The sequence below is a fragment of the Solanum dulcamara genome, chromosome 3 (assembly GCF_947179165.1).
Source record: "Solanum dulcamara chromosome 3, daSolDulc1.2, whole genome shotgun sequence".
NCBI classification, from domain to species: Eukaryota; Viridiplantae; Streptophyta; class Magnoliopsida; order Solanales; family Solanaceae; genus Solanum; species Solanum dulcamara.
In genome coordinates this window covers 5,027,742-5,052,032 of record NC_077239.1, presented here as the reverse complement: position 1 = coordinate 5,052,032, position 24,291 = coordinate 5,027,742, and the positions used below count along the sequence as shown (strand labels likewise).

Sequence of the window (24,291 nt, the reverse complement as noted above, 5' to 3'; positions counted from 1 at the left end):
GCCAAGTTTACGATGCCATATCATCGTTGATTCTTCAAATGAACTTGCTGACGCGGTTGATGCTTCTCCTTCTTGGTGTGTTTCACCTTTAAGAACATATAGATTTGCTGTAAGTTTTTCTGCTTTCATCACTACAAGCGCTCCTTTGGATATTCTCATGACTCCACCATGAGTCTTATACGAACATCCATTATCATCTAGTTGTCCTAAAGACAATAGATTCTTCTTCAAGTCTTTTACATGTCGTACCTCCTGGATGGTCCGAACCGTGCCATCATACATCTTTATTTTGATCGACCCAATACCAATAACATCCAAAGTATGATCGTTTCCCATGAACACAGACCCTTTTGAGATAGGATTATATTGATGGAACCATTCTCTACTGGAAGTCATGTGCCATGTTGCTCCTGTGTCCATGATCCAGACATCAGCGAAACATTTTCTGCCTTCATTATTTGATATTGCCTCACTACATAAAATATCGCCATCATCCGAGGTACATGCAACATTCCCTTGAGCATTTGATGGCTCAGGGTTTTCACTCTTCTTCTTGAACCGACAATCTTTCTTGAAGTGCCCTTTCTTACCACAGTTGTAGCACTTGATATTCTTCTTACTTCTTGATTGAGATCTGCCATGATTGTGACTCCCACTAGGGCCACGTTCCGTTGGTCTTCCTCTCACCATCATCAAGGCTTCAGCTTGCTGAAAAACTTGCTTGTCTGTCTTTCTTATTTTTGCGCCGATTTTCTTCTTCCAAAACAGCGACTGCAATTTCATCAAAAACTAGACTGTCTGTATTGTTCGTCAGGTTGATGATGAGTTAATCATACGAGTTAGGCAGACTTTGAAGTAGAAGCTCCGCACGTTCAGTCCCCTCTATTTTGCAACCCATTGTTGTAAGTTGTGAAAACAGAGTATTCAAAGTATTGATGTGTTCAGTAACTGACATGGACTCTGCCATTCGAAGAGTATATAATCTTCTTTTTAAGAAGATTTTATTATGTAAAGACTTGGCCTCATATAACCCCGTAAGAGTATCCCATATTTCCTTTGCCGTCTGCTTTTCTGCCACACTAGACAATACTTGATCAGCTAGTGCCAAGTGTAGATCAGCAACTGCGTTGCTGTCTATGTCATTCCACTTGCTGTCATCAGCAAAGTCTGCGGGCCTGCCTTCAATTGCAGCTAAGCAATTGTCTTTTCTCAATATCGCTTTTATTTACATTTTTCACAATAAGAAATTAGTCCCATTGAATTTCTCAACGTCAAACTTTGTTGTACTCGACATTGTTATTCGCTTCACACCCTTCTAGATCGTGTCTGAATATTTTTGCGAACAACCGTGACAAACTGTACCATCATCGAAATTTACTATTCACGTGAATAGTACTATTCACCGAATTTTACTATTCACAAAAAGTTACTATTCACAGATAGTACCTTCGCATAAAATAGATAGAATAATCGAGGGCTCTGATACCACTGTTGGGGGGAGGAAGCACCACAACTAAAGTTTGATATGATAAAAATAATAAAAATAAATTAGACACGAGAATTTTACGTGGAAACCCCTCTAAATTATAGAAGGAAAAAACCACGGGGTAGAAGGATCTCACTATAAAAATATGGAGTACACAGCTCTCAAATACAAGGAGAAAATAATAATTAATACTTCTCTCTTGTAAAAGGAACAACTACTAAAGAGGACCCTCAAGACTACAATATTTATCTTGGTGTATAACTCTCTTTGTATTCTTACTCTCTCTTTCTGGGATGATTTCAAATGAGGGCAAGAGACTCTATTTATAGGAGAAAGAAAACGCGTATATGCATTTTCTTACCGTGTCAAACAAAATTGCAGTCAACTTTGTCAAACAAAGTTGCTGCCAACCTTGGCCCCTTTTTTGACTTTTACATTCACAGCAAGGCCCCTTTTTTTGACTTTTACATTCACAGCAACTTTTGTCCCCTTTTTTTTGACTTTTACAATAATTAAGTAAATAAAAGTATGCTCTCTCTAACAGCTTAAACTTTTAGATAAGATGATCGCACACTTCAACATGGTATCAGAGTAGGCAAATATCCTTGAATCAAATCTCACCTCCACCCATTATTAAAAATAATCTTCACATGTTTGGCTATGAAAAAAGGATCAGACTGGCACATGAGGGAGAGTGCTGAGACTATAATTAAGTAAATACAAGTGTGCTCTCTCTACGACTTAAGCTTTTAAATAAGATAGTCACACACTTTCGCAATTTGTGCAGGGCAAAAACATTATTCCTGGCCTATCAGGATCTTTTCTTGATAAGGTAACATGACAAGTTGACTTATGAGTAGACAATTTCACCTTGTTCTATAGACGCACAGTGGACAAAGTTCAGAGGCCAAGAGGCCATGAGATATTGGAGGCAGCTTGCCTAATGTTAGTCTATGCTTTTATTTGTCCTTCGATTCCTTGCTTTTGTACAAGACTTAAGGTGTTTCCGGTATGAAGGAAAATGTTTTCTATGAAAATGTGTTCTTAGAAAATATTTTTCAGGAAAATAAGTGTTTTCTTACTTTTTTTCTTGTGTTCGGTACGTAAGAGAAAAATATTATCTTAAAAATAACTGTATATAATCTAGACCAGTGGCGGATCTAGGATTTTAAGGTCATGGGTTCTCTCTTAGCTACAGTGAAAGCGACAAATTTTTCATCATGGAACTTCAAAATATAAAATATAAACACATGAAAAAAACAAAGATTGTTCAACATCATTTTTAATATATATATATATATAAAAAAAATTAATCACGTATAAATAATATAATTTTTTCGCCATCTACCTAGCTCCGACCCCGCTCAGATACCCATCAAAAAAAATATAAGGACATAAATTTAACACTTCGTCATAAAGAAAAACAATTATATTTGAACATGATAGCAAAAACAATCAACAAAAAAACTACAATAAATATAATTTCGAATAAATAAAGGAAAAAGGAAATTTTATTTTGTATAAACTCTATTTTAGGAAAAGTAGAAAAGCGACAGCAAGTGAAAGAAAACAAATCCACATAGACAGTAAGGGAGAAAATAAAAATAAAAAAAGAAGTAAATATAATACTCCCTTCGTTGCTTTTTACTTGTCGTGTTGCATTTTTGAGAGTCAATTTGACTAACTTTCAATGCTAAATTAAATTACATTAATTCTATATTTAAAAATAAAAAATTGGATATTAAAAAATTATATGAAAAGTTCTACAAATTACAATTTTTTACAGATCAATATGATAAAAAAATATATCTTAAAATGTTAATCAAATTCATATTGTTTGACTCTCAAAAAGGAAAGTATAACAATTAAAAAGGGAATGGATGGAGTAACAAATAAGAAGGAGAGAAGAGATGGATTTTCAAATTAAAAGAATATCGAACCCAGATGCAAAAGCTAGATGGTTTTTAAAATTAAAAAAATGAGCTGACTAGGAATCAAACCCAGACACAAGAGCAACAAACGACCTTAAGCACCCCACAAACAACCACTAAAACAATTAAACCATTGCTATATGGGTGCTCGTTACCTGAGTATATACACTACCTCTTAATTTCAATATAAATTTATATAGTTCCATACAAAGTTAATGGGTGCTCCAGCACCCGAAAGGACCTATGTGGGTCTGCCCCTGATCTAGACAAATACTATGGGAGGTGGGAGTGAGAGTGGAAGGGTAGGATGGTTGGGGATGGGGGCTACGGGATGGGTAAAGATGAAATGTGTTGGAGGATGGAGCGTACACAACCGATGTGGAATAGCACTTGTGGAACTTATGTTCCTACCAGTTTTCTCTCATTTTTAAGGAACTTGTTTTCTAAAGAAAATGTATCCCAAATTTTTTGACGAAGCGATCAGGGGAATGTTGGAAAATGTTTTCCTCCATACCGATCACAACCTTGATGTAAAATCACATTAGAGCTAGTCGAATTGATGATAGAGAAGGGTGTTTTGAATCAACAAATAATATATAGATCCTTTCACCTATTAATATGTTGAATAAATTACAAACTTTTTTTGTTCCATTACATCTATTGCTCTTTCTGAATAGGCAAGGGGAGAGGAGGTTTTGTTTCCTGACATGTTATATTTTCTCAGGTTCGCTTATCTTCTATGGAAGCATTAAGGCAGATGGTTGGTCTTATTACTAGGACACAACTGAAAGCAGCTTTGCCAAGACTTATTCCAACTATATTGGAACTGTAAGACATACACTGGACTGCTATGTTTCTTTGCACTATGTTTCTAGAAAAATATATAATTTCAAATGACATGAATACCTCTGATGTCAAATGACTAGATCCTTTCTTGCACTATTTTTTTTAAAACTTAGAAATGCTAGTGATACTCTTTCAGTGGGAGAAATTGTTTGTTGTGTCTGTTTGGGCATTATGGGCTCTGTAACAATGAAAGCTTTCAATTTTCAGGTACAAGAGGGATCAAGATGATGTGGCCTTTGTGGCAATTGGTAGCCTCCATAATCTATTAAACGCCTCATTACGGTCAGAAAATGGTCCACCATTACTTGATTTTGAGGTAGGGAACAAATTTCATGTTGCTGTTTGAGCTGAAATTCTCTCCTACACACCCAGTAATTTTGCACGACTACTCAATACTATAGGATAACTTGCTATTATGCTAATTCCTCTCCTATTACTTCTGATTTCTACTGATTATTTGTTTTGTTTTGGAATGAGAAATTGGAATCAGTTATTGATAACATCAATCTTGGTGAAGTCATTATGACTAGTCATGATTAATAGTATTCCCCCGCAACAGATAGTCACTATTTGGCGCTTTTTGTAATTTTCATACTGCCTTAGTACTGTACAACAATAGAATCTTACTTTATTAAAAAGGAAAAAAAAAGACGATCACTATTTGGACCATCATATATTGTCCAATTGTTTGCTTTGGCAGCACTTTCACTTTGCACAATAGTAGCTAGTGACTTGTCATGACTGTTGTTCAGGTTGCCTCCTGTTACATCTCTTATTCCATTGGCATGTATCTGTAGAGATTTTAAAGAATGAGAAGCTGAAGATAAAGAGAATGTCTGTCTATATTTTCATCAAAATGTACATCTACTTATACACAAGTTGCTGCAACCAATTGTAATATAGACAAAGAGAAATGGGTTGGTTTTGTCCTATTCTAACTTGTCATTACTTTATTTTATTTACCCATAAATATATGGGCATAGTCATATTTTAATTTGGCTGTGTTGTATGGACAAGATGAATCCATTTGTAGGGACAAGATGAAGCCACGTGGTGGAGGATTATCATATCATCAGAAGAAGTGGAAGAGTCTTGAGGCTTCTGTCTTCTTCTTCAATCTTCTTCTCATTTTTCTTCTTCATTCTTCTTCTCATTCTTCGTCTGCTTTTTTCTTTCTCCAACATCCCCCCTCAAGTTGGAGAGGAGATTCATGACCCCCAACTTGTGTAAAAGCGCACGGTGAGAAACCCCCAGAGAGGGGTTTGGTGAATAGATCGGCAAGTTGATCCTTAGAGGGAACAAAAGAAAGAGTAATCAGACCGGATTGAAATTGTTGGCACACAAAATGACAGTCCAATTCAACATGTTTGGTGCGTTCGTGGAAGGCTGGGTTTCGAGCGATATAGATGGCAGCTTGACTATCAGAGTGCAGCGGAATTGGGAGCGAAATTGGAGCAGAAAGGTCCTCAAGAAGATGAACCAACCAAGTAAGTTCAGCGACAACATGACGCATGGACCGATATTCTACTTCTGCGGAGGACAAGGAGACGGAGACTTGTTTCTTCGATTTCCAAGAGATGGGGGCACCTCCGAGGGTAATGAAAAATCCACTAACTGATTTACGAGAATCCTTACATGAAGCCCAGTCCGCATCGCAAAAGGCCAGTAAAGAAAAGGATGAATTGGAAGATAGTAGTATGCCTTGACCCGGATCTGAGCTCAGATATCGTAAAACTCGTAAAGCGGCCGAGAAATGGGATAAACATGGTCGTTGCATGTATTGACTCAGAGCAAGAACAGCAAATGACAAATCTGGGCGAGTGTTGGTCAAATAATTCAGCTTGCCTATCAAGTGTCGATAAAGGGTGGGGTTATCCAAGCGAGGACTATCATCTGCGCGAAGCTTGGAAGAGGGATCCAGTAGAGAATGAACTGCAGGCAGATGAGAGACATTGAAGTCATGAAGCAGATCCATGGCAAATTTGCGTTGATTGACAATGAAGCCATGGTCTTCGCGCAAAATTTCCATGCCAAGAAAGTGGTGAATTTCTCCCAGGTTCTTAATTTTGAATTCTATATTGAGGAAGCATTTGATATTCTCGAGTTCATGCAAATCATCTCCTGTGAGAAGAATATCGTCGACATACACTGCTAGGATGGAAATTAGTGGCCCAGTGTGTTTAAAAAGAGAGAGTAATCATTTAAAGAAGAGGAATAACCTTTGAAAGCCAAAGCTCCTGCAAGCCGAGCATACCACTGCCGTGAAGCTTGCTTTAAACCATATAGAGACCTTTTCAGAAGACAGACATGGTTAGGACTAGGAGGTGTCAGTCCTGGGGGAAATTTCATAAAGACCTCTTCTTGGAGGTCACCATGCAAGAACGCATTGTTGACATCTAGTTATGAAACAGACTACCTCTTCTTAGCAGCAATGGTAAGTAAGCACCGTATAATGGTCATTTTCACAACATGTGAGAATGTCTCTTCATAATCTATACCTTCCCTTTGTATATCCCCCCTCACAACTAGTCGTGCCTTTAATCTTTCAATACTACCATCAGAGAGATGTTTTATCTTGTATACCCATTTGCAGGGTAAAGCTCTTTTTCCTTTAGGTAGCAAGACAACATCCCAGGTGTGATTGGTCTCCAAGGCCTGAATCTCTGAGTTCATGGCTTTCTTCCATTCTGGATGTTGAGAAGCCTGGTGATAGCAGCTAGGCTCAGTAACATTGGAAAGGGAATGGAGTAGTTGCTGATTATTGAGGGATAAGGAGGAGAAATCATATCTCTTAGCCTTAGGAGAGTGATCAAAGAAAGTTCTCCATAGATCAGTGAGTATCACACTATTGCAAATGTAGTCTCTTAGATATCCAGGCTCATGAGATATTCTACCAGACCTTCTTGGTAGAGCTGTTATAGGGACAGGAGGGGAAGTATCTGATGTAGTAGAGCTTAGATAAGCATGTTCAAGTTGTGGTAATATAGGTTGTTCAATAGGGGTTTGCTGAGAGGGACTCGGTGACAGATTAGGAAGTGTAGATTCAGGATGTGGACTATAGCCAGAGGCATTATGTGGAGATTCTGAGGGTGTGACTGGGTAGGAACAATCATTTACAGGTGGGGCTGAGTGATTGTGGAGTGATAAATCAGAATGATGATCTGAGGAAGAGGGGGAGTTGAAAAAAATAGGTGTGTGTGAGTTCTCAGATGAGTTGAAAGGAAAATGTGATTCATGGAATCTCACATCCCTAGATACAAACACTTTCATTTTATCAAGAGACAACAATTTATATCCTTTCTGTTGTAAAGGATATCCTAGTAAAACACAAGCAGTAGCCTTTTCATCAAACTTGTTTCTTCCCTGTGCCAGGGTGGAAGCATAACACACACACCCAAAATTCCTCAAATGATCATAGGTTGGTTTCTGTCTAAGCAATATTTCATAAGGTGTAACTCCCTTTAGAACACTAGATGGCAGCCTATTAATGATATGAGTAGCAGTTAAGATGGATTCTCCCCAGTAGCACATAGGTAATTTGGATTGAAACATCAGCCCTCTTGCAATCTCTAATAGGTGTCTATGTTTTCTCTCAACAGTTCCATTTTGTTGAGGTGTAGCTACACAAGACAATTGATGCAAAATCCCCTGAGAAGCAAGAAATGCTGATTCTTGTGTGCCTTTCCCCAATTCCAAAGCATTATCAGATCTGATCATCTTAACCTTTACATTAAATTGTCTTTCTACCATAGATAGAAAACTTTTCAGTACAGGAAAAGCATTACTCTTAGTACTCAATAAGAATGTTCATGTACCTCTACTGAAATCATCTACTATGGTGAGAAAGAACCTGAAACCATTGTAAGTATTACACTTGTATGGTCCCCAAGTATCTATATGAATAAGATCAAAAATTTGCTTGGATTTTATGCTGCTGGTAGGAAAAGGTTGTCTAGTTTGCTTAGCTCTAGGACAAATGTCACAAATAAAATTGGAGTTGGATTCATTAGGGAGAAAACTTAAATGTTTCATTGCTGAAAATGGGAGATGTCCCAACCTCACATGCCAGAGCTTTACATTAGGTGCAGCATTAACATAAACTGAATCAAAATCTGGAACTGAGATGGGATTTCTTCCTTTTGGGATTGAAAATACATCATTTGAATTGAAAACATTTCTACACTTGTCACTATTAGAATTCAACAAATAGAGACCCTCTCTAACTTCACCAAAAACTTGAGGACTCTTCACTGAAAGGTCCTGCAAGAAACATCCATTAGCAGTGAACAGGACATCATATTGAAACTGGACACAAAACTTGTGAATTGACAGTAAATTGTACTTAAAATCTGGCACAAGTAACACATCAGTTATGACATGTCCTGGCAGGATGGAGATGCTGCCTATATGAGTCACACTTACCTTGAAAGAATTAGGTAAATTAATGTTCAAAGGCACAGGGAGAGGTTTTAGAAACAAAAAGGAGTTGGGATCAAAACACATGTGTTCTGAAGCTCCTGAATCAATTATCCAGGAATTCTGCTTAAGGTTACTGAATACAGAATTTGAGTATTTAAGAATGGTACCAGCTACTGCATTTGCATTGATTCCTATTTTTGTCAATTTGCTTTGCTTGTACATTTCCATCATTGACTGCAAATTCTGTCCTCCCAATGTCTTCATCTTTCTACTGAGTTAAACTTGCATTTGCTTTAATCTGAGGCTGATAGTTCCTGGAGTTAGTGAACTCAAAATCTGCAGGGAACCCATGCAGCCTGTAGCAATCATCATGTACATGTCCTGTTTTCCCACAATAAGTGCATGACAGATTTGGATCATATTTTTTCTTACCCTTAAACTTGTTTTGTGGCTTGTCAGATCTCTGGTTCTGGTTTGGGTTAGCATACTTCTGATATGTGTTTGTTCCTTTCATTGGTTGATATCTGAGCCTCTGTGCATATCTTCCCTGTCCATTAGCCATGAATGCTGCAAACTCAGCAATTAACTTGTTGTTTGGCTGGTTTGCTTGGCCTACTGCCATAAATGATCCAGAATCAGAAGTGACATTTGTGTTTGCATATACTTCCCTTTGGTTCTCATCCTGCAAGAGTAAGGAATATGCAACATCTATTCCAGGTAATGGATTCATCATAAGTATATTTCCCCTTGCCTGAGTATATATATCATTCAGTCCCATTAGAAATTGAATCAATTTTTGATCTTCCAGTGATTTTGTTAACTTTGCTTTCCCATCACATATGCATTCACATGAGCAACAGGCAATTGTATTCATCCCATCTAATTCATCCCATAATCTCTTAACCTTGGTGAAGTAACCTGCAATGTCACTATTGCGTTGTACTAATCCTGTTAATTCCTTTTGCAGATGGTAGAGTTTGGCACCATTTGATTTGCCAAATCTCTGCTCCAGGCTGTCCCAAAGTTCTTTTGCAGTTTTGGAACTCATTACACTATCTGCAATATCCTTAGATAATGCATTTGATATCCAACATATGATCATGTCATTGACACAATTCCATTGCTCAAAATCTGCAGATCTCAGGTCTGGAACCTTGCAAGTTCCATTGATAAAACCAAGTTTTCTCTTGGCTGATAGAGATAGAAGGATAGATCTTCTCCAACCTGGGTATCCTCTTCCATCAAAAACACTATTGACTAGAGTCATACCAGGTGAATCTGAATTGCTTAAGTAATAGGGATGGTTGTTTTCATATATGATTCCTTTTTCACCACTGTCTGATTTGATTTCAGTTGTTTCAGGCATTCTGGGATTTTGAAGATGACTTTGATGTTTTGACACAGATTTGGATGGAGCTTAGAGGTGCTCTGATACCATGTAGAGATTTTAAAGAATGAGAAGCTGAAGATAAAGAGAATTTCTGTCTATATTTTCATCAAAATGTACATCTACTTATACACAAGTTGTTGCAACCAATTGTAATATAGACAAAAAGAAATGGGTTGGTTTTGTCCTATTCTAACTTGTCATTACTTTATTTTATTTACCCATAACTATATGGGCATAGTCATATTTTAATTTGGCTGTGTTGTATGGACAGGATGAATCCATTTGTAGGGACAAGATGAAGCCACGTGGTGGAGGATTATCATATCATCAGAAGAAGTGGAAGAGTCTTGAGGCTTCTGTCTTCTTCTTCACTCTTATTCTCATTTTTCTTCTTCATTCTTCTTCTCATTCTTCGTCTGCTTTCTTCTTTCTCCAACAGTATCACCTAATTCTGGTCCAACCTGAAAATTCCCTCTTTTCCCTTCTTTTTTGCATATATAGGGTAGTCAAATTTGTTGAAAGAGTCATCCTTCAAATTCTGATGAACAAAGAAGCAATCCCTCATCATCACTAGTTTCTTGTTCAGTTCCAAACTCTCTCTCTTGAGCAACTTGGGTCAAAACAGTAGTACATAGATATTCATGTTATATCTGGATACATCAAAATATTCACGACCTTATTAAAAAGATCAAAATATATACATTACTTTGAAGCATAGAGATACTTGTTTTGTCAAACTGGTGATACCTAGCACTCTAATGGAAGCACTGAAGCTGGTTAGGAAGGAGGATAGACAAGTAGCATGGGTTAATCTAGAACAGGTCTACATGCATATTTGGTTGTTGTTTGGAAAAAGAGAATTAACATGCGTGCACTCTTAAATATTAGCATTTGTAGCTTTTGCTGCAAATGAATGATATACACAAGATAACCATGTTACTTGGAACTCCTGAATTCCTTTAGAGGAACTTTAAGCCCTGGCCCTACTATTGATGATTGCTAAAATATGACTTATCAAAAAATATAGGGATGTTTGATATCCAAGTCAATGTGACACAGCTTGCTAAACACCTTACTTGTTCACCCTTTAGGCCTTTTCCTCATCAAAGGGAACCTTGGAGGCTAGGGTTGGTTGGTGAGAGATAGTAGATACTCGGTGATGGTCGAGGTGCGTGCAGGATAGTCTGAACGCCATCATTATAAAAATTAAGTTGAAGTCTTAAAGAAAAAGGCATAAGAATTCAGTTCAAGACTTTGACGAAGTGCAGATAAATATTCTTTAGGAAAATTAAGGAGAGTGACCATTCGGTCATCTAAATAAGATATAAGTATCAAAAATGCATCTAAACTATTCATTTTTTTTAGTTTCATACTTAAACTATTGAGAGTGTGAGTTTCATACATAAACTATCACTTCTTAGATTGAAAAACACACTTCTCTTTTATTCTACTCTCACTATGGTGTGTGCGCTAGACTCTCTCTTTTATTTTAAAAAATTTGTCACATCATACTCCACAGACAAAATATTCCACCTAGACAAAAATTAAATAAATTCTTAGAATTAGTTAAAATTAAATATTAAAGTATTACTGTCCACCCTAAAAAAAATATATAAAATATTTTTATTACCCCACTTTACCACTTTTTCTCACCATACTCCCCCTTCTCTCACCCCCCAAATTTTTTTGTTTCCCTTTTTTTTTGACAAATGGGTTACGTGTTTTTATTTTCAACTTTGGATAATAGCTCTAAGTTGTGGGGTAGTTACCCACATTAATTTGTTCCCAACTTGAACATGCATTAATAGATTTCTAAAATGACAATAATAGTTCTAATTGTTGTGTATTGGATGTAATTTTCCACACCATGTTGTGTATTTGGTGTAATTTTTCAGGTAGGTCCCATTTTTAAGTGGACAACTTGTCCACTTGGTATTTGCTCTTCTTCTTGTACCTATATATATGCAAGATTGGTGCAAAGAAAAAAAAAACACGAAGAACAAAATACTTACACTGAAATCCTCTTCTACTTTCTCTATTTTCTGCTACTTTCTTTCCTTCTTAAATTTCCAAGTTAATTTATTTTATAATACGTTATCAGCACGAAGTTCTAATTTTCTCCAAATATATTAACTCCTATATCAGAATATGGAAATTCCCCAGTTATCAGTTGGATCCAACATCAATTATGATAATGTGTCTTATTAATAGTGCCACAACACACAATATTCTAAGAGATAAGAAATATTTTTCTTATTTGATTATGAAAGAAGCTAATGTTAATACAATATCTGGTAGTACAAGATTAATTGAAGGATCCGAAAAAGCTAAAGTTGTATTTGTCGGAGGAACAAATTTAACAATTAATGAAGTATTATATTGTAGTAAGTCTCAAAGAAACTTATTAAGTTTCAAAGACATTCGTCAAAATATTTATCATATTGAGACTACAAATAATGAAAAGAATGAATATCTTTACATTACTATAATGATGTCGGGCAAAAAGTTTATACTTGAAAAGTTACCCGCTCTTACATCCGGCTTATACTTCACAAGTATTAGCATGGTTGAAAGACATGCCATAGTAAACCAAAGGTTTACTTACTTAAATGATTTTATTATTTGGCATGACTGGTTGGGTCATCCCGGTTCTAATATGATGCGCAAAATAATTGAGAGTTCACATGGACACTCTTTGAAGAACCAAAAGATTCTTCAATTTAAAGAATTCTCTTATGCTGCATATTCTCAAGGCAAATTGATTACTAGACCATCAGTAATCAAAGTGGGCATTGAATCCTCAACATTTCTGGACGTATACAGAGTGATATATGTGGGCCCATTCACCCATCATGTGGACCATTCAAATATTATATGGTTTTAATAGATGCATCTACAAGATGATCACATGTGTGCTTATTATCAACTCTAATATGACATTTGCGAGATTACTTGCTCAAATTATCAAGTTAAGAGCATAATCTCCAGATTATGCAATAAAGACAATTCGTCTTGATAATGCTGGTGAGTTCACATCTCAGGCATTTAATGATTATTATTTGTCCATTGGGATAACAGTTGAGCATCCGATTGCTCATGTTTATACTCAAAATGGTCTAGCGGAATTATTGATTAAATGTCTTCAATTAATTGCTAGATCAATACTTATGAGAACAAAACTTTTCATTTCATTATGGGGTCATGTTATTTTGCATGCAGCAAGTCTTGTGTGGATCAGACCCACAAGTTATCATAAAGGCTCCCCATTACAATTGGCTTTTGGTCAGGAACCGAACATTTCTCATCTTATAATATTTGGATATGCAGTATATGTTTTAATTGCTCCACCACAACGCACAAAAATGGGACCCCAAAGAAGATTGGGGATATATGTTGGGTATGAATCTCTTTCTATCATAAAATATTTGGAATCTATGACTGGAGATTTATTCACTGCAAGATTTATTGATTGTCATTTTGATAAATCAGTATACCCAGCATTATGGGAGAAAATAAGTAGCTAAAAAGGGAAATAGATTGGAATGCATTATCACTATCTCATTTAGATCCTCGTATAAATAAATGCGAAATAGAAGTTCAAAAGATAATTCATTTGCAAAATATTGCAAATCAACTGTCAGATGCATTTACTGACCTATCAAAAGTTACTAAATCTCATATTCCAGCTGTTAATGCTCCAATTCGAGTTGACGTCCCAGTAGGACAATTAATTAATGCAAATGAGTCTAAACCACCTCTATTGCTGCCCCACTTTAATACTGATATTAGTTCGCTTGACGCGAGACTCGAACTTGTGACCTAAGACACAAGTCCTTCAACCTTTGTCAACTGAAACAAACCCCCCGGGACAAATGTTGCTTGTAACTTATCTTGAGAGCCATTAAGGTTTCACCAATTAGAGTGATGTATGGATGATGTTATATGCAATCATTTCATAGCTAACATTCTGATTTAGATAGGTAGCTAACTATCTTTGATGTGTGCAGGAACTTACTGTCACATTGTCAACTCTGCTTTCTGTGGTTTGTAGAAGCAGTGACAAAAAAGAGCATTCAGATTTCGCAATTGGGTTGAAGATCTGGTTTATTCATTTATTTTTTCTTTTTTCCTTTAAGAGTACATTTCATTGATTAACCAGTTGATGGTCATTTCCTGCTTGGAAGCTATTCAGGTCCAAGTTCTGTATTTGAGGCCTTAGGTTGTTTTTATTTTTTCACTAGTTAGATTAACCCAAGAGGAACACATGGGTTTACAAGCTTACAGAAATGAGTTAAATTTAAGAGTCCCATTCAATCTTCTACAAAAAGATTTTCTGTGCACTTCGAAATTTTCAAGAGAACAAAATGTTCTTAATTAGTAACGAGGAATTTTCCTCCTCAAAACAGTTCTTCTGTTGCTTCTTGCCATATTGTCCAAAAATGGCACGTAGAAGGATCCTGTGTAACCTTAACTGATTGACCTCCTGGTTCTTCCTCTTCAACTTCTAATGAGATCACACTACTTGTTGGCATCTCCCTTCTCCAGACTATACTTGAAGCACCAAGCCAACAAACATATATTTCCTCTCTTCCTCAGATTTTCAGGAGTAAGAATTGCACTACTAGCAGCTGCCCACTAAGAAAAGACAACTTTTTCTGTGCCATTATGCACAGATTGCTATCTATGTGAGAGAAACCTTTGAATTCTCTCTTTTATAGAGCATGGTAGAAAGATCTTACATTAAATTGTTTGATGATACTCCTTCGACTCCTAGGTTGCGCGTGGCCTTAGTTTATTTATCCACATGTCGGTATAGATAGTTTGGGTACTTACATACCGTCCCTTTAGAAAAGATCACTGCCATGCTCAGTTTGGAAGAAAGAAGTTCTGTTGATATTGAAGTGGTAAGGTACTACCTGTTAAACAAGAAATAGCTTTCTGTGATTCCTGGTAGACATCTAAAGCGAGCTATCTTGCAAGCAATAATAGCTTTCTGGCAGTCCTGTTAAGGATATTTAAAGCTTTAGAAAATCGAAAGGCTAATAGCACTGGTCACCATAAATACCAATCTTAAAATTAGTAGATTCTCTGAAGGTAGTATCAGTTGATTTTCCTTCTTCCATATGTTTTTGGTCATATTAACTTTATCGGGGCTTTATTTCTGCGCTGCTACAAACATCTGCTTCATCTCTCAACATTGTATTATGTATCTTCACATGTTTTTTGAGAATTATATATCTTCACATGTTATATTTGTGACTAATGTATAGTTCTTTTGGATTTTGTGCGAATGGCAGACTTATAATGAAGTTCAGCATTGTTTCCTAACAGTTGGTTTGGTGTACGCGGAGGAATAGTTTTTCTTCCTTCTTAATGTGTGTATTTTCTCCTTTGTACATTCCAACACAAGAACTTAATGATATTTTTCTCTGTATATCACCTATCAAGGAGGCAATTAGAAGGGAACCAAAAGCTTGCAATAGGGAATAACACAACCTTTCTTCATTTTCCTCCAATTTTTTTGAACTCCAGAATTCAACCTTTTCTTTCAAAAAATATGAAATGGCAAACTTAGTAGTGAGACTTGGTTATTTACAAGGTAATTGTTCCACTAAATATTCGTGTATTTGCTCTTTGCCGCTGTCAGAAATGCAAGCTGAAAGAAGAACCACTGGCTGTTGGTGTACTTTCTGTATTAAAGCATTTATTACCCAGGTTCTTTTTTCCACTTCAATTTGGTAATGTCATGTTTATCTTCTCTCTCCCTATTTGACTGTCATCGACTAAGAGACCTTTACTAATTGAAGTTGTGAAGCGGTTATTGGATGAGCTTAATTTAGGGCTCTGTAAGGCCCTTGGAGGGGTATTTATGAGTTGAAAATTTAGCTGTAGTTACCTAGTTATGATGCAAACACAAACTCTACTTCTAGATTCTATGTGATTGTGTTGCTTGCTTGTAGCTAATTGTGGTTATGGCTTCCCACTGTTACTTGGTTGGTCCTTTTGGAGAGTTGTTCATTGAATATCTTATTCGCCATTCCACAATGTTTGGTCTGCACAAAGATAATATTGAGAGATCTAGGGAATTGAACTCGTCACCTGGTGGTTATTACCCTTTTGTGTACAAGAAAGTGGAGGTATGGATCTCTGGTAAAATATTCTGGAACTTGCAGTGGGTGGTATGTTGCCTCTTTTTCAATATTTCCACCAATTTCATCTCATATTCATGGTTGTGTTGAGTTCCTTGCCCTTTTCCTTATGCGTGATAAAACAGAAGTGCTTCCCATCATTGTTTTGGGGTGGGAAAGGGAGAGGTGGTTTCCATCATTGTTTTTGTGGTTAGATGAGATGGTTTTTATTCCCCATCTATGGGGAACTTCAACTTGAGTTGACTCCTGCATATGTTTTAATTAGTGTGTCATACTTTCTATCAGAATGTCATTTTTTATATGCTAAAACTATATGATGTTCGAATTATCTTATATGAAAATGGATGCTGTTACATTGTCAGAATTGAGGGCAATCTGTGAAAAGGGTCTTCTTCTAATAACTGTTACTGTCCCTGAGATGGAGGTATGAGAGCACTTCTCCCTTTAAGAAATTTCACTTTATTAATCTGTGTGAAAAGATTTTTCATTATTTACCTCCACCACCTCTTTATGCTTATTATTATTTCTGGAACTAATTGAATTCAGTTTGTGTGGATTGTAGCATGTTTTATGGCCATTTTTGTTAAAGATGATCATACCACGAGTTTACACTGGTGCAGTTGCTACGGTAAGAGTTGTTTTGTCTCCTTTTGGCCTTCATTTTTTGGCAAGGTTTACTATCTGTTCTTGCCTGTTGAAAACTTTCCTCTCTTTATATCAAACTTGCATGTTCTATCTGCTATCGATAATGGAGTTTCACATCTACTTCTTATACCATAACTCATTCAAGTGTCTTCTTTGTAGGTCTGCAAATGCATATCAGAATTGTGCAGGCGTAGATCCTCTCAAAGTGGTGCAGCGGTTTTAGAATGCAAAGCTCGTGCTAATATTCCTTATCCTGAGGTAATTAACTTTAGTTTCACTGAGCAGCAGAGAAATTATACATTTTCATCTTGTTTAAGAAATGTATACAACTACTTTACCTCATTTTTGGTGTTTTAGGAGCTTTTTGCACGCCTGATTGTTCTTCTCCATAATCCTTTGGCTAGGGAACAGTTGGCAACCCAGATTCTAACTGTAAGTCCTTGTGTCTAGCATCTTAGTTTATAATTATTATTAAACTGTGTAATCATCTCATCTATGCAGTTAGAGAGAGCATACATTTATAAACTTTAATTTTCTCTTTAACATGTCCTCCTCACATGTTGGCCTAATTCTTTTCCATAGCCCAAGCACGTGAAAATTCTTGGCAGTGAGACTCAAACTTGGGACCTCTGCCTACTCTGAAACCATGTTGAAGTGATTCGACCATCTTCTCTAAAAGGTGTGAAGTCCCACATGGTTGTGGGGTGCAAGATTGGTTTCCTTAAATGGCCTTAGAAAATCCTCACCTCATGAGCTAATTTTTTGGGTTGAGGTAGGCCCAAAGTCTATTTCCCATCATGGTATTAGATTCAGCTCCATTCCAATACTTGGTTTATCTGAAATTGGGCCCCAATGTTGTCCATGTGCAGACCTGGATGTGTGGGGGTGTCAAGTAGATGTGAGATTGGTATCCTTAGATGACTTTGGACAATCATTACCTCATAAGATAGTTTTTGGGGTTGAGTAAGGCCCAAGGTCCATTTCTTATTAATATAACTATATTAGCAAATCCAGTTCTGTATAATGTGGTGCAATTAGCTGGGTATGCACTGTTTTGAGGCAGCTTAGCTGGTGTGCTTGTTGTTGGATTATCTTATGCTACATTGCGGGTTGACCATAAGGTTATGGTGGGATATGCTCAGGTGGTTTGGCACTCCATGGGCAATGCTGAAAACCATGACAGAGTTGATCTTTAGCTGGAAGAATGCAGGAAAAAAACAAGGCTAGGAATGTGGTTCCACTTGCGTTAATGTTAGTTATTTGGAGAGAAAAACCGGAGAGCTTTTGAGCAACCCCCCTGCTCATTATTAAAATACCCTAAGGCTCCAGCATACCCACCCTGCCCCTCCATCCCCCCCCTCATGTACAGCACCCCCCTCCCCCCCCCCACTTCCTACCCTATCAATCCATCCCTCCCCCCCCCTTGTTCTCCAGCCCCCCATGCATGCATCCTGCTCCCCTCCAGCACCCCCTCTTCTAGCCCCCTCCATCCAGCCTCCCCTACTCATCATTACAATACGCGTAGGCTCCAGTGTACCCTCCCTACCCTTCTAACCCCCCTACTCATGTACATTACAATACACGAGCTCGGGTGGCAATTAAGGCTCAGGCTGTTCCAATACAGAACCGCAGAAGAGCAGGAGTCTGTCGGCCTGCCTGCAATTGCAGGCATGAACTCTGTCTATGCTTCAAGGTGCGAGAGCGGCGGGAGTGGCAGCAGCCGGTGCAGGAGCAGTAGGGGCAGCATTGATCAGTGGTTTATTTCCTGCTATTGAAGAGTGTTTTGGGAGGTTCTTTTATGTTTAGGACACTTTCTTATTTCTAATGTTCTGAGATTTGAGTTGTGGCCATGTGTCCACCAGTACAGATAGACATTGAAGAAGTGTGTGTGTTTTCTAGTAGTAATACTTTGTGACAAAAAGTGACAGCAGGAGCAGTATTGATCAGTAGTTTATTTCCTGCCATTGAAGCATGTTTTTGGGAGGATCTTTTATGTTTAGGACACTTTTCTTATTCCTATGTTCTGAGATTTGAGTTGTGGCCATATGTCCACAAGTACAGATATAGACATTGAAGAAAGTGAGTGTGCTTTCTAGTAGTAATACTTTGTGGCCTTATATATACATCCAAATCCACCTTCCCCAATCTTGGTAGTACGATTGAAATTCTTCATTGCTGCTTTCAGTTCTGAGAATGTGAATGCCCTGAGATCGGAAGGCCTATCAGACAGGCTTGGAAATTGGCTCCTTCATCTGGACTCTGTGCTGGTATCTGATACATTCTGAGAGCTGGACTCACGATGAGAATGCCAAAATTCACTATCAGAAAGACCAAAAGAGGACAGAACTGGATTTGACTTGTCTATCTTAGGTTCAAAGTTTTACTTTAAGAACATACATGACAACAAATAAGGAAAGTAGCATATAAGATCCAGACAAGAAAATAGATAAATCATAGTTTGATTAATTCCGTAAAAGGAGTTAATTAGGTTTATATGACTATATCAACATTAATTAGAAAAACTAATAAACAAACAAGAAAAAGTGAAAAATACCAAAGGACAAGATCTTTAGGACACATGTATTGAGATGCATGCAAACAAGTTACGTGAACATACTCCAATTGAGAAATGGGTTAGACCCTCAGGAGGTCCCAACCTAGCCAATCCAAAATCTGACAACTTTGCATTCCATTCCTTGCTCGTCCAAAAGAATGTTTGAAGATTTAAAATGTCTGAAGATGATGTACAATATAAAAGAAGAGATACATCAGGATTTTGCACAATAACCAACTCAAAACTTGAGGTAACAAAACCAAAGGCACAAGCTTTGATGAAGTCCTTACTAGTTACACCTTTGTATAGCTAGGTGTAAGTAGCTAAGTGGAAAAAGCACCTGAACAGATCCATTTCTTCATGTAGGTATGTTAAGCCACAAGCATCCTATCTTTAACCTCATTGCCCAGGAGAGAGGAGCTGACAAATATTTCTCGACACTTGTGTTAGGCATATATTCATACACCAAAAGCTGTTGGATTCCTCTCTCATCATTTACTGCGTAATATCCAACTAATTTGACGAGGTTTCTGTGCTCAACCACCCCGAGAATATTGAATTGTATCACCCACTCTTTGTGGCCCTATGGAATAGAATCAAGAAGAGTACGTCACTACAAATTGGAACAAGAACATGTTTGTTAGGTTTTCTTTAATATCATGGTCCATCCCACAAAACTATTATAAGCAGACTGGTTATTAATCAAATTTACGCCTAAGAAGATTAACTAAAACAGTAGCTAAAAACCTGAAAATTAGTGGGTAAGTCACAATAAAACATGTGAAATAAGTTAGTTATTCTACAGAAGGTTCACTATAACCATCAATTTTAGTGTTCTCCTAATGACTAAAGTAAAGACATAGTAGAAAGTCAAAAGTTGCTATATGAGAAGCAATCTAAGTACCTATTATTCTACAGAATCTTCACCGTTACCATCAATGATTGGTCCTGGTGACCAAAGTAAAGACATCGTAGAATGTCGAAAGCTGAAGTGTAAGCCAGCTTTCCAAGTACCCTATTCATGAGCTGACAATGTACAATTATATACAGAGAAGAAGATTTTCCCATTACGACCTCTTACCACAATTAAATGCCTATTGAGTTTATCAGAGTTGACTTTATTGCATTTTTTTGTGTAGTATTGGATGTTGAATAGCTTCTTTCCGAATGAAAATGATATATTTAGAGATGAAAAGCATCTACTTCCTCTAATATTTAAGCTCAAAAATAAGGAAAAAAATAATTACTCTCTCCATTTTGATTTGTTTGTCTTACTTTCCTTTTTAGTCTTCTTCAAAAAGAATGTCTCTTTCCTTTTTTGATAACTCCGTAATTTCAACTTTTCACATGACATATTTAAGACCACAAAAATAAAGGACATTTTGGTACATTCCACATATTTATAGTTTAAGACCAAAAGTCTTTACTTTCTTAAATTGAAAAATAAATCCTTTTTCGTTCTTTGTTCTCATTTTAGATAAGTGAAAGGTCATATTGGACAAACCCACACTATGGAAAATTAAATGCTCTCTTTAGTCTACTAAATAATCCAAAACAAATATCTGCACCAATCACCCGTCTACGCTGAGAAGAATGTTTCAATGAACAACTATTTGTCCGATGGTCCTCAACATCAGAAGATTTTCTCACTAGGCGAGAGTAAGTGGCTAGTGCTTCTCACAGAACCATATTAAACGGAGCCATCACATGTTGGAAGAAATATACCAACTATACTTCCAGCACTTCTTTCTAAAATGGTAATAATTTCTGGGCTTCACCACTTTTCTAAGTTCAAAGGATTAGACTTTGCCATCTACAATTTTTAAAATATGTGGAATTTTCCATCTATGGTCATCCTTTTATTAATCCTCGGATTATAAAATAGGAATAGGTGTACATAATCCTACTTAAAATAGTAATAGGTGTACACAATTCTACTTAAAATAGTAATAGTTTATATTACCCTACTTGGAAAAGAATTGTTTTATAGTGTCTATAAATAGGTTCTTTGTGTAATATTGTTCTTGCACAATTTAATAATATTTTTCTCATATATTTCTCACGTGGTATCAAAGTATTGGTGAGAAAAATTCAAGGGTAAAAATAAGTCATCGTGTGTCAATATTTGGTGGTTGTTGGGATTGATTTGTGTCTTTTTTTAGGGATGTTCCGATTGATTTTTTTGAGTAATTTTTATTTTATTTGTGGTCATCCAGCCAATCCGGCTAGATCTGTGCAATTTTTGACCAGATTTGATCGCCGAAACTAGGGTTCCGGTGAGATCCAGATTTTCCGACAACCAAATCTCTGTAATCCCGTGTTTCTTGTTGCTTTCAAGACAAATTTCACACCATGTCTTTTGGGTGTGATGTTTTTGGTTTCAAAAATATGAGGATTGGAAATTCAACCCCTGTAATCACTTTAGAACTATTAATGAGAAGTTCAAACTATTTAGTTTGGGCTTCTTCGGTTGAGTTGTGGTGCAAGTGTCAAGGTGTTCAAGATCACTTAAAAAATAAGGCTAGTGAGGAATATGCAAAAGCCAAAGCACAGTGGATAAAGGTCGATGCTGAATTATGTAGTCTCTTATGGCAATCTATCGATTCCAAGTTGATGCCCTTGTTTCGCCCATTCCAGACATGTTATTCAGTTTGGAAAAAGGCTCGTGTTTTATACACTAATGACATATCTCGATTCTATGATGTGATATCTCGAATGATCAACTTAAAGAAATAAGAATACGATATGTCTACTTGCTTGGGACAGGTACACGCAGTCATGGAGGAATTTAAAATATTGATGTCAGTTACTACGAATGTAGAAAAACAACAAAAACAGAGACAGACGTTGTTTTTAGTTTTTAAACTTGTTGGACTTCCTACTAACCATGATTCAGTGCGCGATCAGATTTTAGCTAGTCCTGTAATTCCTACAATTGATAAATTATTCTCTCGTCTACTTCGTCTTATCGTGCCTCCCAGTCACAAAGTAGCCTCATCACCCACTATTGACTCCTCTGTTCTTGCATCTCACACTATAGAAAAATGAACCTATCAATCTATGGAGAATCGGCAAGAAAGAGGGTGTTTAGGGAAACCTCAATCCAAGTGTAGTCATTGTCATAAACTTGGGCATACTCGTGACATATGTTATATTTTGCATGGTCCACTACCCAGTTATGATCCTATTGCTCTAAAGAAATATAATGAGTTCCTTCGAAATCGTGCAAGTAAGCAGACATCTCCACAAATAGCATCTGTGGCTCAACCTTATCAATCATCCAATAATGCTCATATTGCTCATATAGAATATAATGAGTTCCTCCAGTATCGAGCAAGTAAGCAAACGCCACAACAAGTAGCTTCGATTGTACAACCTGATATTTTTGTTGTGGGTAATTCTTTTTCTTGTGTTTCACAATCTAGTACTCTTAGATCATGGGTCATGGACTCAGACGCTTCTCATCATATCTCTAATAATAAATTATTTTTGTTTGATATTATTTATTCACGATCTCTTCCAATTATTACTTTAGCTAATGGGATCCAAACAAAACCAAAAGGGGTTGGAAAAGTCAAACTGTTATCTTCTATCACTCTAGACTCTGTTCTTTATGTCCTTGGCTCTCCTTTTAATCTAGCATTTGTTAGTCATTTGACGCGTGCCTTATATTGTGGCATATTTTTTTGATGATTTTTTTCTCATGCAGGACCGTAGTACGGGACAGATGATTGGCACATGACATGAATCACAAAGCCTTTACTATCTTACCTCTTCAAATTCCTTCACAGCATACTCCGTTACAGATCCTCCAGACCTAATTCACAAACGTTTGGGACATTCGAGTCTATCCAAACTGCAAAAGATGGTGCCTAGCTTGTCTAATTTGTCTAGTTTAGACAGTGAGTCGTATCAACTTGGAAAACACACTCGAGCTATATTTTCACGTAGTACTAAGGGTCATTCAAAGTCTATTTTTTTATTAGTTCATTCTGATATTTGGGGTCCTAGTAGAGTTAGTTCACTCTTAGGATTTTGTTAGTTTCATTGATTATTATTCAAGATGCACTTGGATTTTCTTAATGAAAGATCATTCTGAGTTATTTTCTATATTCAAAAGTTTCTTTGCTGAAATACAAAATCAATTTGGTGTTTCTGATGGTATCAAGAAGGACTGTTACCTCCGTCTTCAGATCTTCATTTTCCTTCTTAAGGCCATCAATTTGTGTACTCATAGACTCATGAAAAGCCTGCAATTCGGCCAACTGGGCATCAACATTCCCACAATAAGTCTACATCACTACATTGATATCCTGAATTTGAGTCAGAACATCAACCGTGCCTTCATCGCTTGCTGTCATGCTCAGAATGGCCTCCAATCGTGCAACTATTTCCCGTAAGTCATTGTAACTATTTGCGCCAGCTATTGTTAGTGTCAAAACCCTTTGCTTTGATACCAGTTGTAAAGGGGTCAACTCACGATAATCTAACCCATTTCGGCAGCCTAACACTTAGACTCAACCCTTTCTTTCTTTTCCCTCACTTTTGTTTCACATTTAGACAATGCCTACGAATATAGAAACACACCACGTACAGGAACAAGTCCCAACTTTGTATTAAACTCGTACCATAAAAAGCATACAAAATCAGCCTTACAAAAATCTGATCCAATGACTCTCTGCCTGTGATTGGTCTATCTGTGCCAATAAATAGGCCATAGCACCCCATCACATGCCAATCATGTGCCTTACAAAGTCGGTTGACATCCCTAACTAATAGGCCAATATTCAAATTCGAATTTACAAGCTTATCTAAAATGCTGACAAAGGCCAAAAAGGCTAGAAACTATCGAACCGCCCAACTGCCTAGGC

At 36.9% G+C, this 24,291-nt stretch overlaps 1 protein-coding gene across 4 annotated transcripts; it reads left to right on the top strand.

Annotated features, from left to right (window-relative positions):
* Positions 1-15,123: 15,123 nt before the first annotated feature.
* Positions 15,124-23,416, top strand: LOC129882267 (protein SHOOT GRAVITROPISM 6-like). Of its 4 annotated transcripts, none has more exons than XM_055956482.1 (5): positions 15,124-16,645; positions 16,784-16,849; positions 17,026-17,124; positions 17,224-17,298; positions 23,130-23,416. In XM_055956482.1, the coding sequence occupies exons 1-5, from the start codon at positions 16,535-16,537 to the stop codon at positions 23,160-23,162; spliced, it is 384 nt and encodes a 127-aa protein (XP_055812457.1). In that variant the 5' UTR covers positions 15,124-16,534; the 3' UTR covers positions 23,163-23,416. The 4 variants fall into 4 exon arrangements, with proteins under 4 accessions (XP_055812457.1, XP_055812458.1, XP_055812460.1 ...); XM_055956483.1 differs by lacking the exon at positions 23,130-23,416 and adding an exon at positions 19,787-19,921; XM_055956485.1 differs by lacking the exon at positions 23,130-23,416 and adding an exon at positions 19,052-19,234.
* Positions 23,417-24,291: the final 875 nt, after the last annotated feature.